Source organism: Seriola dumerili, unplaced genomic scaffold (assembly GCF_002260705.1).
Source record: "Seriola dumerili isolate Sdu_G_001 unplaced genomic scaffold, Sdu_1.0 BDQW01000468.1, whole genome shotgun sequence".
Taxonomy (NCBI): Eukaryota; Metazoa; Chordata; class Actinopteri; order Carangiformes; family Carangidae; genus Seriola; species Seriola dumerili.
In genome coordinates, this window is record NW_019174723.1 from 4,119,475 (window position 1) to 4,135,029 (window position 15,555).

Here is a 15,555-nt window from a genome sequence, read left to right on the forward strand (position 1 = left end):
AAGATTTGTAAAGTTTCATAGCCTCGTGTGTTATTTTTCAGACAGCTTTACACACTACAAAAAAGGAGGATCCACAGTTTGAGACCATGCATGTGGAGTATGAACAGTTTAAAACATCAACCCTGACTCCAGAGGGATTTATTAATAATCCAACAGTGTAATATATAACAATATAACATAATATAGTAGTAGTATTACTATTTTTACTTAAATAAAATATTTGAATACTTGGTCCAACACTGCTGCTCCTGGATCAATACTTGGTGTCAGCAGAGGCCCAGAGCTGAATTACCGAGGGGGAAAAATTCAGATTGGTGCATCCTTCAGTCATCACTCAAGCGACTGTGCTGATAGTGTCGGTGCAGCTAAAATTTCTAAAATATCTGCACAAAACTCTCACTGGAACTTCAACACGTGCTCTGCAAGCATCACCACTTCAAGTCTGCAGCTGTAAACGATGCTGCAAACAGCAGAGGAGGAAACTGTCTCAGTGCCGTTTATCAGGAAGGCGAGACAAGGTAATTAGGAAAACATCAGAGGCAAAGGTGCGGGGGTCACTTTAATCTGCGGTTTACAGAGAAGAAGCTGCCTCATTGCCTCTCAGTCTCTCTCTCTCTCTCTCTGTCTCTGTCTCTCTCTCTTTCTCTCTCTCTCTCTCACACTCTGCTTTCTCCTCCATAGCAACACTTCCCACAAAATCCCCTGTCACATTGATCTTGATTGATTTTTCACACTCTGCTTGTTACAGATATGGATTTATTTTAAGCATAACACTTGATTTGAGATGCAATGCCATACCTCAGCTATTACACCATTGTTCCCTCATATATATATATGTATATAGATAGATAGATAGATAAATACTCATACTGCACTGTATGTATGGTGATATACTCTATTGTTTCTAATGATTAGGAAGGGGGTCATGAGAATAGTCTAATTGTTTGTTGTTGTTTTTTTACAGACTTTTGACCACTATAACAGAGCAGTGAGTTCAGTCTGCTCACGCTGTTCTATTACAAAGCACAGACAATTACTGACTTAAAAAGAGTAACACACATGATTTTTCCAACACTTATTAGAATTTGCATTACACACCACAGGAATAAACTGTCCTGTAACTGTATGTAATGTATGATTACATGGTGGTACATTGTGTGGGAGGGTTATTTTATGATGATGCTGTGTTGGGGGAGGGTTGGTGGTAAATATGCTAATGAGGAGATCATTAAAAACTGTATGTAATGGTGCCGGTATCCAAAGAACAGAACATCCTGCTTTTTTTCCTGAGATTTATAAGATGAAGATTTCATGTCTGCTCAGCAGGAAGTCACATTTATGTTTAATGTACTGTAAACCTGAATGTCTCACCTCCTCCTCTCTCTTTCTGTTCCCCTTTCTTCCTCCAGTACCTCCAACTCCTTTTCAAGGCAACTTCTTCCTATTCCACATCATCTACAGCTCTGGTTCCTTTTTTGTCTGATGTACCCACACAGCCCTGTCAGATGAGATCAAGTGCTGCTTCACTGACACCAGCCGCTGCGTTCTAAATATGTTCTTTTTGAATGGATTTCAAACTGTATGTTATACAAAAATGGATATTGTTACAATACCTTTTTCATACAATTGAACTGCCAGTGTCTACACTGCTTTACCACTTGAAGGCAGAAACTACATATTTCAATTATTTATCTGTTTTAGCCATTTCAATCATTCATTCATTACATATTTCAAATTTGTATCTATTACTTTTAGCTATTTCAACCAATCATCTATCACTTAACTATTTATCCATTACTTGTAGCTAACTATTCAACTTCAATAAATTATTCATTACTTTTAGATAACTATTTCAAATGATTCATTAGTGAACTATTTCACTGTTAGTAATAGCTAAGTATGTGAACTCTAGTCATTATCCATTACTTTTAACTGTTAATCAATTATTTCTAGATAACAAATTTAACAAATTTAACAAATTTAACAAATTTAACGTTAGGCTACTTAGCTATCTACTTCAACTGTTTATCCATTGTTTTTATCCAACTATTTAACTATCTAATACTATAGCTGCCTAGCTCAACTGTTTATCCATTAGTTTTAGCTGTTTATCCATCACGATAGCAACCTGTCTCAACTTATCAATTACTCCTAGCCACTATTGGCACCGTTTAATTTTAGCAACTATTTGAATTGTTAATCCATTACTTTTATTTGAACCATTTATCCATTACTTTGGGCAAATCATCTGAACTGTTTATCCATTTTTACTATTTCATGTGTTTAGCCTTTACTTTTAGCTAATTATCGTAACTGTTTAATTCAATTTTAGCTAATTATTTTAACTGTCTAGCCTTTACTTTTAGCTATTTTCACAGTTTATTCTTTGATTTTAGCTCACTTTTTCAACACCTTTTAACAAGTAATGTATTAATACAGTTAATGTAAGTACATTTCTGACTTTCACTTAACTTGAGGATTTCAGTTTTACTGACTTTCTGCTTCACTATCTGGCAGCTGAAGTTAGTGGTTACTTTACAAATTAAAATGTTCAAACACAACCTGTGATGGGTTTATAAAATATGATGCATTATTATGGATTAATCTACACAAAAGCAAAAAGCCATGAGCTCAACCAGTTACACCAATGCAGCAATAATAATGATCCAATAATACAATCATATAACAATGACAGGACCCATTCTGCAGAACAACTACTTTTACTTTTGATACTTAAAGTAGATTGTGCAGGAGTTACGTCTGTTCTTTCTTCTTAAAAACAAATAAACATTTTGAATGCAAGACTGTGTGTTATAGTGTGGCATTGTTACTTATAATTACCTCCACCTCTGGTAAGAAGAAACCATTTAAATCTGACCCCAAAAAAATAATAATTGGATGATTTTAACTCATATGGAAGTAGAGGTATTAAAAAAAGTTTTTGAATTGAATTATTAATGTGAAATACCACTTTAAGACCTGAACACTCTGAATAACTGCCTGCATCACCTGTGCTGCCCTTCCATCTGAGGTCTAACAACATGCATCTCTGCTCTGTTTCATTATTGATAGGCCATATTGACCTGTTTGTCTCCCTTCACTGATGAGAATGATTTACCTTCCTGTTTGTCCTTGCAGAGCTGTGAGAAGAATCTAGATCCAGATACAGACCCATTAAAACCACGAGGGTTTATCCTCAGCGATCCTGTTCCCATGTCAGAGGAAACTCCCACTATTGATGTATAGGATGCAGCTGGACATAGCTGTGTGAAGAAAAAACACACATTTCCTGTTTCTATGTGGGAACTGATGATTAGCACACATTGAAATAGTCAGTTGTGCAAAATGACAAAAACAATTTACAAAATGATTAAAATCATAATCATTTAGCTTTACTTGAGTGACTCCACAGTGCATTCAATCTGACAGCTATGAGTTTTACCTCATAGATAGATAGATAGATAGATAGATTTTTTATATCCATATTTCCATTCTATGCCACTTTATTCATGTTCTCCACCACATTTCAGTGGGAAATATTGTTCTTTTTAGTCTTCTATGTTTGTCTGACGGCAATGATGTGATGATTAAGATACAAGATTATAAAATCCATTGCATTTTTACACATGGAACCAGTGGTGTTTATCATAACTGGATGTCTGGATTTGTTTTTTAAAAAAAATGCAGCAAACATCTACAGAACATCCCAAATATGGATTTCAAGTTTATTTGTGGAAGTCCATAATCAATGTTGACATATTTGTTGATTGCAAAATAATTCGGTACTACTGTAGAACAGCTTTTACTGGCATTCCTCTGAATCAGATTGGTTGTATTATTATTTGTGTAATTTTGTAAACTACCCAGGTAACTTTTGAACGCAGGACTTTTACTTGTAACCGAATATCTTCATTTCAAAGCGTTGGTATTTCTTACTTAAGCCAAAGATCTGAATAATCCACAGGAAATAGGACTATTATAGGAAACAATTTATTAGTCCCTCCTGATCTGAATGCTGCCTCATCATGCCCCATGCTGAAAAGCTATACATAATTAGTTCTGCCTATAGGACACGCCTTTGTAAAACCCATTCACCACAGTAGTGTGATATAATGGACCAAATGTTTTAAGATCCTGTCTTCATGTGCTTGCAGAGCCCATGCTATATCTGTAAGAGGACAGATGGCCATCCCTGTTGGTGCGATTCTCCACAGCTTCTCCGAGCTAATACACCCGGCATATGGACACGCATCACAGGGTGGGGACTGGCATTGGGCCCTCATGAGAGCACGCTGACAGGACAGGGGATGTGATGTGTGGTGCAGTTTCCAAAATGCTGGTCCCCAGCCACCGGAAACACTCAAGACCCAAAGCCCTGACCAGGCACATTTCACTTACATAAATGTTCCTGCGTCTCAGGAAAATGAACCCGCAGGTGCTCCCTGGCAGGGTGTATGCAACGGCAGAGATTGGGTCACGCCTTTCGTGATGGGGGGGGGCACCAGCGATTGTGACAGTCTGCCATGGGCCATTAGGACGAGGGCAGAGGAGCAGTTTATCCTCATTTAGGACAACCTTGGTTGAAAGGTATCAAGATAATTTCCTTGTGTGTTCTCACTATTCCCCTATCAGAGTGTTCTTGAGCTCTCCTTCTGCTCTCCACTCACTGCCCCACACCCACCCCCACATTACTGGACCCATCCCAGCTGAAGGGATTAATGGCCTTCTGAAGGAATATCACAGGGAATCAAAACCTACTGCCTGAGTGGATTAATTTTACAGCTGCCATGTTAATGTTATCCACCTTCAACGTGGATGCAATCAATCTGTGTGACAATAGTCACTGACAAAGAGCAACTCTTCCCTGCTTGTCTTGAGGTATTTACCCATGTCAGAGCAGGGCTGAAATAACAGTGAATGGTGGAAAACAGTGAATGGCCTGCAGCTGCAGACACTGCACTGCCATCATGTGGTGAAGAGTGTACAGGATTTCTGCAGGGTTCACCAAGTTAAATCAAAGATATTTTTAATACTGCACAGGAGGCAATTCTTATACCTGTTAGAAGGACATCAATAAAAACCCCTTAGGGATGATGAGTCCGAGAAGTTTTGAAATGCAATGTGAAATAAATGTCAATTTAGATTTATTTCACATTTTTGTCATTACTTCCTGGTGTATTTCTAATAATATAATCATTTAATCTTTGAACATGACCTGGGCCTGGATACATGGCAGAAAACTGAACAAATAGAACGATGGTACTGAGAATTTCCAAGCCAGTTTTTGCTAAAAAGTTCTGCCTACACCAGACTAGAAAAAATATTTTAAGACCTTTGTAAATGATATTTAAGACTTGTTAATGCTCTCCTAAGGGCTTTTTTTGAGGAAACTAAATATATGCTTTTAAGAATTTTCAACATAACAGCAATGTATTTCAAGAGTTTGTATTTATGCTTCGAATTGACCAGAAAATAAATTAATCTCAATATGAAGTTAGACATTAATATCAATAAACTATTGAGAGTGCATTTTTAGACATTAGACATTACTTAATGTGATGCTACTTAAACAGTGACTCAAGGGAAACAGTTCCCAATTTGAGGTTTTATTATTTGGAAAATTAAGTCTCAAAAATTCAAGATACATTTGAATAACTAGTGCACACAAATTCAAAGTGAGGTGTAATATATGGCATAATGCTTAATGCTTAAGATCTGTCAAAATGCTTGTTTACACCAGCGATAACTCCAAAACCAGCAGCAGGAAACCCATATCAGCGATGTTGACAGGTTCAAGTAAGACATGTTATTACAGTTTGTGTTAGTCCTTTAAGTTAAAAGCAATTCAAAAGAAATAAACAAAACATCTTATAGAGAGAATTAATGAGCAGTGATTTATCAACAGGATAAGTCTAACATCGAGCCAGGCATTAAAAATGATACCATCAAAACTATAATAGAACTTTAACCTAATGTGCATCATCAATCATCATCACTTAAATAGATCCCGAAAATATTTAACAAGTCTTTACAAAGCATTTAACACTGATGAACGAAAAAGAGCTGATGGCAACAGAGGACACAATTATGCTGACGAAATAATTCCACGAAAGATTAGCTGGTTCAAAGTATAAAAAAAAAGAAGAAGAAAAATAACTGCAACCAAGAGCACATTTTCACAATTAACACTATAAAAACAAAATTGGGTTTGCAGTAAGCAGTTTTGGCCAGATTCACCCAATTATTTCAAATCAAACAGCAAGTATTATTTATTTACTTTTTTTTTTTTTTTTTTTTTTTTACATTTTTGATATTTCTTCCAGTTAAACAGGAGGTAATGGTACGTACCTGAACCCACTTTTTTTTTTTTTTTGTACCAGAATCTATTCTAAGCAACATCACTGTGCGACACAAAGGAACATGTTAAATACAGGAAAGGTGAGTTATTGTGGCCTTCAAAAGGCCTCAACTATGCAGGCAAACCTCCAAGCTGGAGGGGCGTAGGACACATGGCAAACCCACCGAGGATGATTTCCGTGAACTACAGTATTTAAAGATTATGTACAACATCAAGGCTGCAGTCCGTTGGCATCCTAATATCTCTGACTGTTAAAAGTTAAGTTGGCTCAGTTACAGTTCATAAATATTTGAACCCGAATGACTAGCAACTACATTACCTAAAATCTACCTAACATCTTAAACCTGTTCAATTGCGGCATTTGCAACAGACACATTTTCAAAACTCCTTTACACCACACGTCCAGTATGTGTCCTCTTCCCCCCTCATTCTCGTCACATTGAACATGTTTGGGTTGACAGTTTTTACACGTCACTGATAGCACTGACCAGAGGAATATATGTGTCGTTAAGTGGTGGCCCTACGTTAGAGACAAGAGGAAAATTTCAAGGTGCATATACGTTATCTGTTGGACACCGCACAGTCATTTGGTTGGTGTGTGTGGAATGAACTCAGCGGAGAGGCTGTTGGACTGTGCAGGCGTAGGACACATGCAGAGATGTCTCATTGCTTGTTACATAGTTGGTAAACTAGCAGGCCGCAATCAGGAAATCTGGCACTCAAAATCAAGGCTGGGTCGACATACCAACAAGTCGCACTTCTTGGTATTACAAGTCATCCTTTCATACATAAGTATCCAGGTCTTCCAGCTTGAGCTCTGGGCAAAAAAAAAAAAAAAATAAAAAAATCTTAATAGGTGACAGGTTGTAGTTTCTCAGGTGAGGGTGTGTGTGTGTGTGTGTGTGTGTGTGTGTGTGTGTGTGTGTGTGTGTTTTGTTTCTCAGTGTGTGTGTGTGTTTTGATTCTCACTGTGTGTCTGTTCTGTTTCTCAGTGTGTGTCAGGTGCTGCGTGCGCTCGTCCATTCTGTGTTGTTGTGGCTCTGTATCGTATGCCTGAGTGTCTGCCTCTAGATGTGCATTATTCTGTGTGTGCCAGTGTGTCTGAAACTGCATGTACGGCACTGCACCGCGTACGTGGGACAGACTATAGGAAAGCACTTGGATTTGCTCGTGGATCCTTCTGGTTTCTGTAGCGCACGGCGAGCCACACTCCCAGGATCTGTGAGTGTGAAGGATTACACAGTTTAGACAAGGTTCAGTGTTATGCTCGAGGACACTTTGATTTGGAAACCAAGACAACACAGTTACACACAACAATGTATGGACTCAGTTCTTTTGAAATGAACAGACGATGGAGCTACAGCGTAGCTGCACCTCTGTAGCAGCAAGAACTGTGATCCGCTGCTTGTGTTTTCCTCGACATGTTTCTGACGTCTGTGAAGTTTGTCGAGAGTGAAAACATTAAGGAAAGTCTCTTTTAATTTTTAGTAAACATCTAATTAAGTGATTACACTGCAAACCTGTCATCTCTTATTTAGTAACGAGACACAGCGGATGTTGAGCTGCTCTGTATCAGTAAGAACATTAAACTATCAATATCTATCAAATCTGCCGCTCAACTATAAATCAAAACCTACATCGTAGACATCTACACCACAATTCCCGTTAACCCTTTGCGTCAAGTATAAATCTATCTTAAGTGTGTTCGTGCATCACACTGTCTGAGTGGGTTTCTGCAGTTTTTATTAGAGCCTGACCGATATTGGATTTCTGGGGCCGATGCCGATGTTAGGGAGTAAAAAAGAAATTCATATATATATTTATATACGTATATATATAAACACTTGTGAAAAAGATATGTAATAAAAGGAGGATATTTTACAGTTTAACAATAAACTTTATTGTCCAAAATGACATCAGTGGACTGAAACTGTAAACTTCACTGTGAATTAAATAAAATAACTATAAATAAAAAACATAAGAACCAAATATGTATAAATAATATATATATATATATATATATATATATATATAAACATATATTTAACTTATATATATAATATACACAAAATGCTGCCTATATAACTTGACTTGACCCGAGCATTTCCACTGCATTATTGCTTCTTATTAAAAGTATTCGTATCAGCGCATAACGAAGAATATATGCGCCTATCACATATCTGTGGTTTTATATTGATGACTGTGGACTGTCTGTGCACACAATCATTTGGCAAAAGGAGCCATCAGTCCATTGAGTGTGCAGCGTTACACTAAACTCACATGCTTCTCAGACTTGTTATTGAATGATTAAATGAGTGAAGATGTAGGTTTGAGGACCGGACACTCACCTCTGTGAAGCTGAAGAAGAGTCCGACGCCCCCGAGGATCTTCAGAGCCTCTGTTGCATGAGTCAGCATCTTATCCCCACAGCTGAAACACACACTGCCCTTTTTGCATAACTAGAGTTAAAAGACAAAAAAGGAGAAGACCTTTAGTCTTGAGCAGCCTGAGTCAACTGTCTGTGAGCCAAGCCAGTATTAGCTACCCACATCTATTCTGAGAACTAGAGAAAGTGTCCTACTTTTAAATGATTCTGATTGAGGGAAACAATTTATTTGAAAGACCATATAATCTGAACCAAACAGAGACATAATGCATGCCCCTGTGCTGTTCAAGCAGGTTTTCCATTAAGGAACACACTGTTTTTCTTTCCTGGTGTATGTTAATGATGAAAAATGTGACATTTCAGACTTACAGCTGGGCAGTTCTGCACATCCAGCTCAAACTGTGCCCGGCTGTTAGTCACATTGAGAAGCCCACAGCAGTTCAGCTGGGTCTCCAGGTCTGTCTTGGTTTTATTTTTCAATATTCTCCAGGCAGAGTTCAGAAGTGCCTCCTGGAAAAGCAAATAAGACAGGGGACAATAAAGAATAAGAAAAAGGAATTAAATCTTACAGCAATTATTTACGGAAAAACATGAACATATTTTGATTAATGTTGAACATGGATGCAGCGTAGGAGAGTTTACTCACTTGCTGTCCGCGGTTCATCGCCAAGCAGGAACAGGAAACTCCAAATTGGAAGAGGAAAACGATGAACAGAATCACCATGTACTGGGAGCGAGAGGTCAAAGAAACAATGGTGCAACAGCATGAAAGACAAAACTGCAACACACTCACATATTCAAATAGCTGTTGACACGGCTTTATACTTCATTGCAACTTACAAGCTGGGTCGCATGGTCTAAAGAATTATCACAATATATTTTTTTCATATTCATTGATATGCATAATTATATATAGATTTAATACCATTGATGAAGGAAAAAACCTGTTTATTAGACACCGAGTTTGAACATAACATGTTTATTTACAAGAAAACTTACAAGGCACCTTTTAACTTGAAGTTCAAGGCTGTATATTAATTTTAGGGTTGAATCCTGAATAAATCAAATAAAGGTTTGTAAGGTTCTTAACAATCAATTAATTCTGAATCACTAATGCCATGCTCTCCGCATCTTTCATGCCTAAACAAGGCAACAATGCTTTTAAATCAACGTCAGACAAAAGATCAACATGAGAGAAAACACTACCAAGCCCTCGTCAAACAGGAAGTATGGCATGTCCAGCCTCCTGAAATCAGTCAGTGCTACACTGTGTGACTGACAGATTACCCCCCCCCCGTTGCCCCCCGCCGGGCAACTATGGAGAAGATGTCCATTCATTCTACCTCTCTAACTGTATTATTATGTATCAAGCTGCCTGTTGTGCTGCACTCTGTTAAGGTGCACCATTATTAAAGAATGATATGTTCACCCATTCAACAGTAGATGAAGCTTCTGATATTAGGTGAAACCATAACATTATCTAACCATGTAATCTCTATTGGTTTGGTTTTCCTAATACTTGCTCTACAGATATTTGCAGCTCAGGACTTTCATGGCCTCCCAGTCTGATTCCTGCCCTGCCCTTTCCTGCCTTTCCCCTCCCCCCTTCTGGATTTAGTGCTAAAGTGCAAAACAGATGAAAGACGAGTCATAAGCAAAACCTATGAGCTGCTCAGAGCCGGTTATCAGGCAGACTTGAACAAAGTGTATACACATCACCAGTATGTCTTTAACAGGCTGTTTTTAAAGTTGCTCATCTTCACTGGTCCAAAGTCAAATCGGTTAAATGATAAGACACATTGACCCTACATGTGATGAATGTACACAACCCACACTCACGCACATTACTCCACATGTTTTGGAAATGTCAGAAAATGATCCAGCTTCTTTCTTTATTTCATATAAACAGATGTCGAGCCGATGCGTTAGCTTTTTGCTCACCACTCACCAGAAGGTTTGTTTTTCTTCACCTCCAACATATGGATGTATTATGTATCATGTACAATTAGAGAAGGAATACACAAAGAGATTCATGGACAACCGTTGACAACCATTTCTACTTTTTGTAGAAAATAAGGAAGCTGGAAAGACAGATTGAATGAATATCTGTTCCTCCTTATTTATGTATCTACATGGAATAAGTGCCATCTTTCTTTTGACCAGTCTTTTTATTGTTATTGTTTGTTTGCATGTCTGGTAGGTTGGGTCAGGCTGTTGCTATTTTTCTTTGTATATGGTGAACTATATTCATTGTTTTGTCTGTAATCTTTATTTTATTAATACTTTGAAATGTTATGTCACAGATATTGGCTAATGCACACTGGCACTGGTAGTTACATTTATGTGCCAGTTAATAATAAAAATAAAAATACATAGATGTGACAGACAGCAGCTGGTCTGGTTCCTTTCAAAATGGCTGAAAAGACAGACAGTAGCTACTACTGCTGAAGTTTGAACTAACGTTACCACAACAGGCTTGTTTGCGAGTCTGGCTGCATAACATTCGCTTTTCAAATGGTGGTGAAGGTTGGTTGTGTTGCCACCATCTGCACATCTTGTAACAGATATCACTGCGCTGTTTAACCAGCTTTAAAAATCCAAACCACTTCCAAATGCCTGATGCGGTGTGACCCTCTTTCTGCACGATTCCTCATTTCGTGCCAACGTCAGACTCTCTTCGCTCATTTTTACATTTCCAACAATGCTGTGAGTGTTTTTCCCTTGCTTTCACCGTAAATGTGTCAGCTACATAACCCTATTGCTGGGGCCTGATAGAGTGTTTGTGCAGATGAGGGCTGACCCAAATGCAGAACAGATACATTTATTGAAAATTACGCATCGGTTTATTGTGGGAAATTTTCTGTGACAATTACAGATAGTTTCATCATCCAGCCTGACTGCAACTCACCCAATAATCACCTGTAAACCTGTGTATTAACGAAGTGAAAGGATACAAAGAAAAGCATCACTTGGTGGTGGTGTATTGCTCCGATGAGTCCTACAATGGCGATGAGCAGCAGGAAGAAGCCCACTGCGATGACCCCTCCGATGATGTGGATGCTCGACACCAAGCCGAACCCTTTCCCCCATGCTGCTACTCCAATCAGCAGCAGCCCGACCAGCTGCAGGGAGCAGAGGGAAGGAAGTTAACCAGAGTCAGCTGAGGCAGTGTGTATCTGATGGAATGGAGCTCATCACATGGTCAACAACAACACCACCACTTATCCTGTAAACACTGTGCAAGTCTTTGGGAAGTCTTTGCTGATTTAAAATTTAGTGTACATAAATAATGCAGGTGAAGCAGAGCAACAGTCACAGAGAAAGAAACAAGATGTCTAAAAGTTAAGGTTTAGTGTAAACAACTTTTCACGTGTGTCATAAGACTGCTGGTCCCTGGACAGTTTTTACTGTTTTTGAGCAACTGAAACAAATGAAAAACACTGAGTTCATTGTGATGTTTTCTTTTACGACTTTTAACACTCTGCAAACACAAACTACAAAATTATCCGTTGCAAATCATTTCATAAATAAATCACAAAGGTGAACCTCTCTGCTGTTTGTCCTAAAAAATGACACCTGCAGAGTTCATGGGGACATGAACTCGGTCCAAAAGCCAAAGATATTCAGTTTACTGTCATAATGACATTGGAATTTTTGCTGAATGCAAATCAATCAATTGTTTCAGCTCTAGGAGGAACTGTTTGTTCCTCTTGCCTTTTTACATGTCACCGCTGCCTGTCCTGATTCTACACACCAGCATCACACGCAGTGACTCAGCTGTCAACAACATGATCGGTGGCATGTGTACATGTTCCAGTACTCAAGTGTTCCTTTCAGCACAGAGTCGACTGGGACACTAAGCTCTCAGGCTGCGTGTGTCGTTAGCTATACTCCCATGTCTTCACTGAGCGTGAAGGTGGCTGACTTGCAAAGAAGACATCAGGTAATGCAGGATTTCTGCAGGTTCATGAAGTTAAATTTAAGACTTTTGAAGATATTTCTAATACCACATAAAATACATTTTAATACTTGTTATTGTATTGTTATTATACTTGTGTGTGTCCAAAGGGTTTATGTATCATGGAAAACCAGCAGTGGCAAAATAAGTATGTGTTATCATACCACATTTCCAGCAACATATAACAATAATTCCTGATGGTATAATTAATCAAATTAGAGTGACCTGGACCCAGATAAACAGCATAAAATGAATGAACAGATTAACCAATTACAATTATTATTTTAGAGTTTATAAAGATATATATTGTATCTTCTTATCGTCTCATTGTATATTGTATCTACTATCTAACAGTTCAGTTAAGCATTAATATCCTGTTGCTCTCTGATCAAACAATACTTAACACATGTCAGAGGATGGGCAGGAACCACTAACTGTTAAAAACAGGGTAAACACATTTGTAACACTAGGCAACAGTGAGTGACCACAACAATAGAAACACCTATACAATATGATGCAATGGAACAGCCCTGCAATACAGCCTTACTTGAGAGTGTTTTGTTTTTGTTGAGACAGCTACTTTACAGGGTTTCTACAGGGTTAAGTCAAATTTAAGGCCCCACATAAAATTGATCGAACACACAATCCGCAATCGCAACAATCCCTCTTTTGGTTTACAGCTATATAAAGTCTCTTGGCAGCCCACAACCACAGACAAACACAGCTTCAACTAAAATTACTGCCTTTTAATCAAATGTTATATTGATATGAGCAATAAAAAATTTGATTTCATTTTTTTCTTTACACTGAACTTTGTATGAAGTGAAAGTGATTAATAAAAACTATTTATGGTGGGATTTATGGAAGCATCCTCATTTTTCACAGTCACAAAGAACAAAATGTTGAAAGATATCAACGAATACCAGTAGGGACGATATGACCAAGAATTATTTACCAAGAATAAGTAGAATTTGGAATAAATGTCAGTTTATTTACATTTATTTCACATTTTTGTCATTACTTCCTGCCATATTGCTAATTATATAAACATATATATAATCAGTAAACACAACAATGGATGAATAGATTCAATGAAAAAATAACTTATTAGTTAAAGGTGAGAGGTCTAGAGCAATAGTACTAGGGACCAGCCAGGTTTTCAACATTTTTCTACATTACTGTCTATGGCATTCTTTAGATCTTTGTAAATGACTCTTTAAAATAAGTTTTAAGTACTTTCGGTAAGGACATTGAAATCAATATTATCAAGACTTTCCAGGACCTTTAGATACGTTGTTTTAGTGCCTAAATCCCTTGCACAGTACTGTATATGAAGAAGTAAAACTGCAAAACACAGCCTTAAAATTTACCATTCTTCACAGTATGTTTAAATGTATATGAGTATTTGGATTTGGATTTACAAAGGTTATATTTAGCTTTAGAAGTGTTGTACAGGATCTCATCAATACAGGAGGGTACGGGGACTCATTTCACTCTGATCCCAGTTTAAACACCAGTTTACAGGGAGTTTATGTTAGCTGAGCTGAAGCCACAGACACGGAGACACACACGCAGCAGCTGATTAAATCTTGTTGTGATAAACCCGAGTGACTGATAAGAGAGATGATGTGGAAGATGAACCATTCAAGCATGTCAGTTTCACATTTTAGGTCAGCTGGCCTCCCGGCTATCGGGAACATAACACAATGGCGATAGCTAACAGGCTAAAGCGCTAAGAGCACTACTATTACATTACTGTACTACTCAGCTAACGTACGATACTAAACGTCAACGTTTTTATATGTAATCAACAGAACAGAGTACACACCAATAGTTACCCGCAGAGTGAAATCAGAGGCATGTGAAGCAAAAGGCGAAATCATCAGTAATATCCCTGCTAACACTACGCTAGTTAGCCTCAGCTAACGAGGTTAGCTAAAACTTAGCATGATGATCCATTTTGTTCACTCACCATGTAAACCACATTCAGGGAACAAAGCGCATTTTTGGAACAGGTGAAACCGCCACAGACCATATTCGAAAAATCCTCTATCGGCTGAGTCTGGCTAGTGAATAAGACTTTTCTTAATTTAAAAATAAAACGCAAGAGATCAGTGTTGTCCGGCTCTGGGCAGCGCTGACGTCTGGACTCAGGTGTTTTTGGTCAGTGGAGAGGGCGTGTTTGATGACGTCAGTACCACGCGATACGTCAGGACGTAAAAAACGTCATCGCTTCAAATCATCAAATCTGGAACATAGAGCAGGACCACAATTAATAAACCGGTTTACTGTTTTATTGTTATTATTATTATTATTATTATTATTATTATTATTATTATAAGTATACTGGTATAGAATATAAAAAACATGCAGCGGTGGAAGAAGAACTCAGATCCTTTACTTAAATAAAAGTTCCAATACAACAATGAAAAAATACTCAATTTCATGCAAAAGTCTTGCATTTAAGATCCTACAAGTTGTGGTTGTTTTTCCTCTTTGTAGTAGGCTAATTTATTTTCTGTCTGTAATTATGTATTGTTTGTTCCATTGGCCAAATATGCTTTTAATAAAAAAAATTGAAAAAAAAAACTGTTATTTGTATAAGTATGATGAGAAAAATATACCTAAAGTATAAAAACTAAAAGTACTCGTTCTACAGAGTCTTGGGTCCTGTGACTGATACATTAACATTATTCCACCCAGGAGCTTGTTTATCTGCTTTACATACAGTTGGGTAGTTTAGGCTAATCCACTGGTTCTCAACCTAGGAGTCAGGAACCTCCATGATTAATCATGAGATGATTAGGAAAAAGGAAAGGAAAGGAAAGGAAAGGAAAAAAGAAAAAAAAAAAG

The 15,555-nt window shown here is 37.7% G+C and overlaps 1 protein-coding gene across 2 annotated transcripts; it reads right to left on the reverse strand.

Annotated features, from left to right (window-relative positions):
- Positions 1–6,351: 6,351 nt before the first annotated feature.
- On the reverse strand, positions 6,352–14,860 carry tspan31 (tetraspanin 31). Of its 2 annotated transcripts, XM_022763249.1 has the most exons (7): positions 14,675–14,860; positions 11,699–11,866; positions 9,391–9,471; positions 9,114–9,254; positions 8,707–8,817; positions 7,493–7,577; positions 6,352–7,175 (listed from the first exon to the last, which is right to left on the reverse strand). In XM_022763249.1, the coding sequence occupies exons 1-6, from the start codon at positions 14,735–14,737 to the stop codon at positions 7,503–7,505; spliced, it is 639 nt and encodes a 212-aa protein (XP_022618970.1). In that variant the 5' UTR covers positions 14,738–14,860; the 3' UTR covers positions 6,352–7,175; positions 7,493–7,502. The 2 variants fall into 2 exon arrangements, with proteins under 2 accessions (XP_022618970.1, XP_022618971.1); XM_022763250.1 differs by lacking the exons at positions 6,352–7,175; positions 14,675–14,860 and adding an exon at positions 14,531–14,598 and having other exon boundaries at positions 7,320–7,577.
- Positions 14,861–15,555: the final 695 nt, after the last annotated feature.

Bases quoted from the DNA above. Each gene is read 5' to 3' on its own strand.
- tspan31 (XM_022763249.1), bottom strand. From the start codon at position 14,737: ATGGTCTGTGGCGGTTTCACCTGTTCCAAAAATGCGCTTTGTTCCCTG. The intron at 11,867-14,674 runs GTGAGTGAACAA...TGCTCCCTGCAG, and splicing joins CCCTGAATGTGGTTTACATG to CTGGTCGGGCTGCTGCTGAT. The intron at 9,255-9,390 runs GTGAGTAAACTC...TTGCTTTTCCAG, and splicing joins CGATGAACCGCGGACAGCAA to GAGGCACTTCTGAACTCTGC.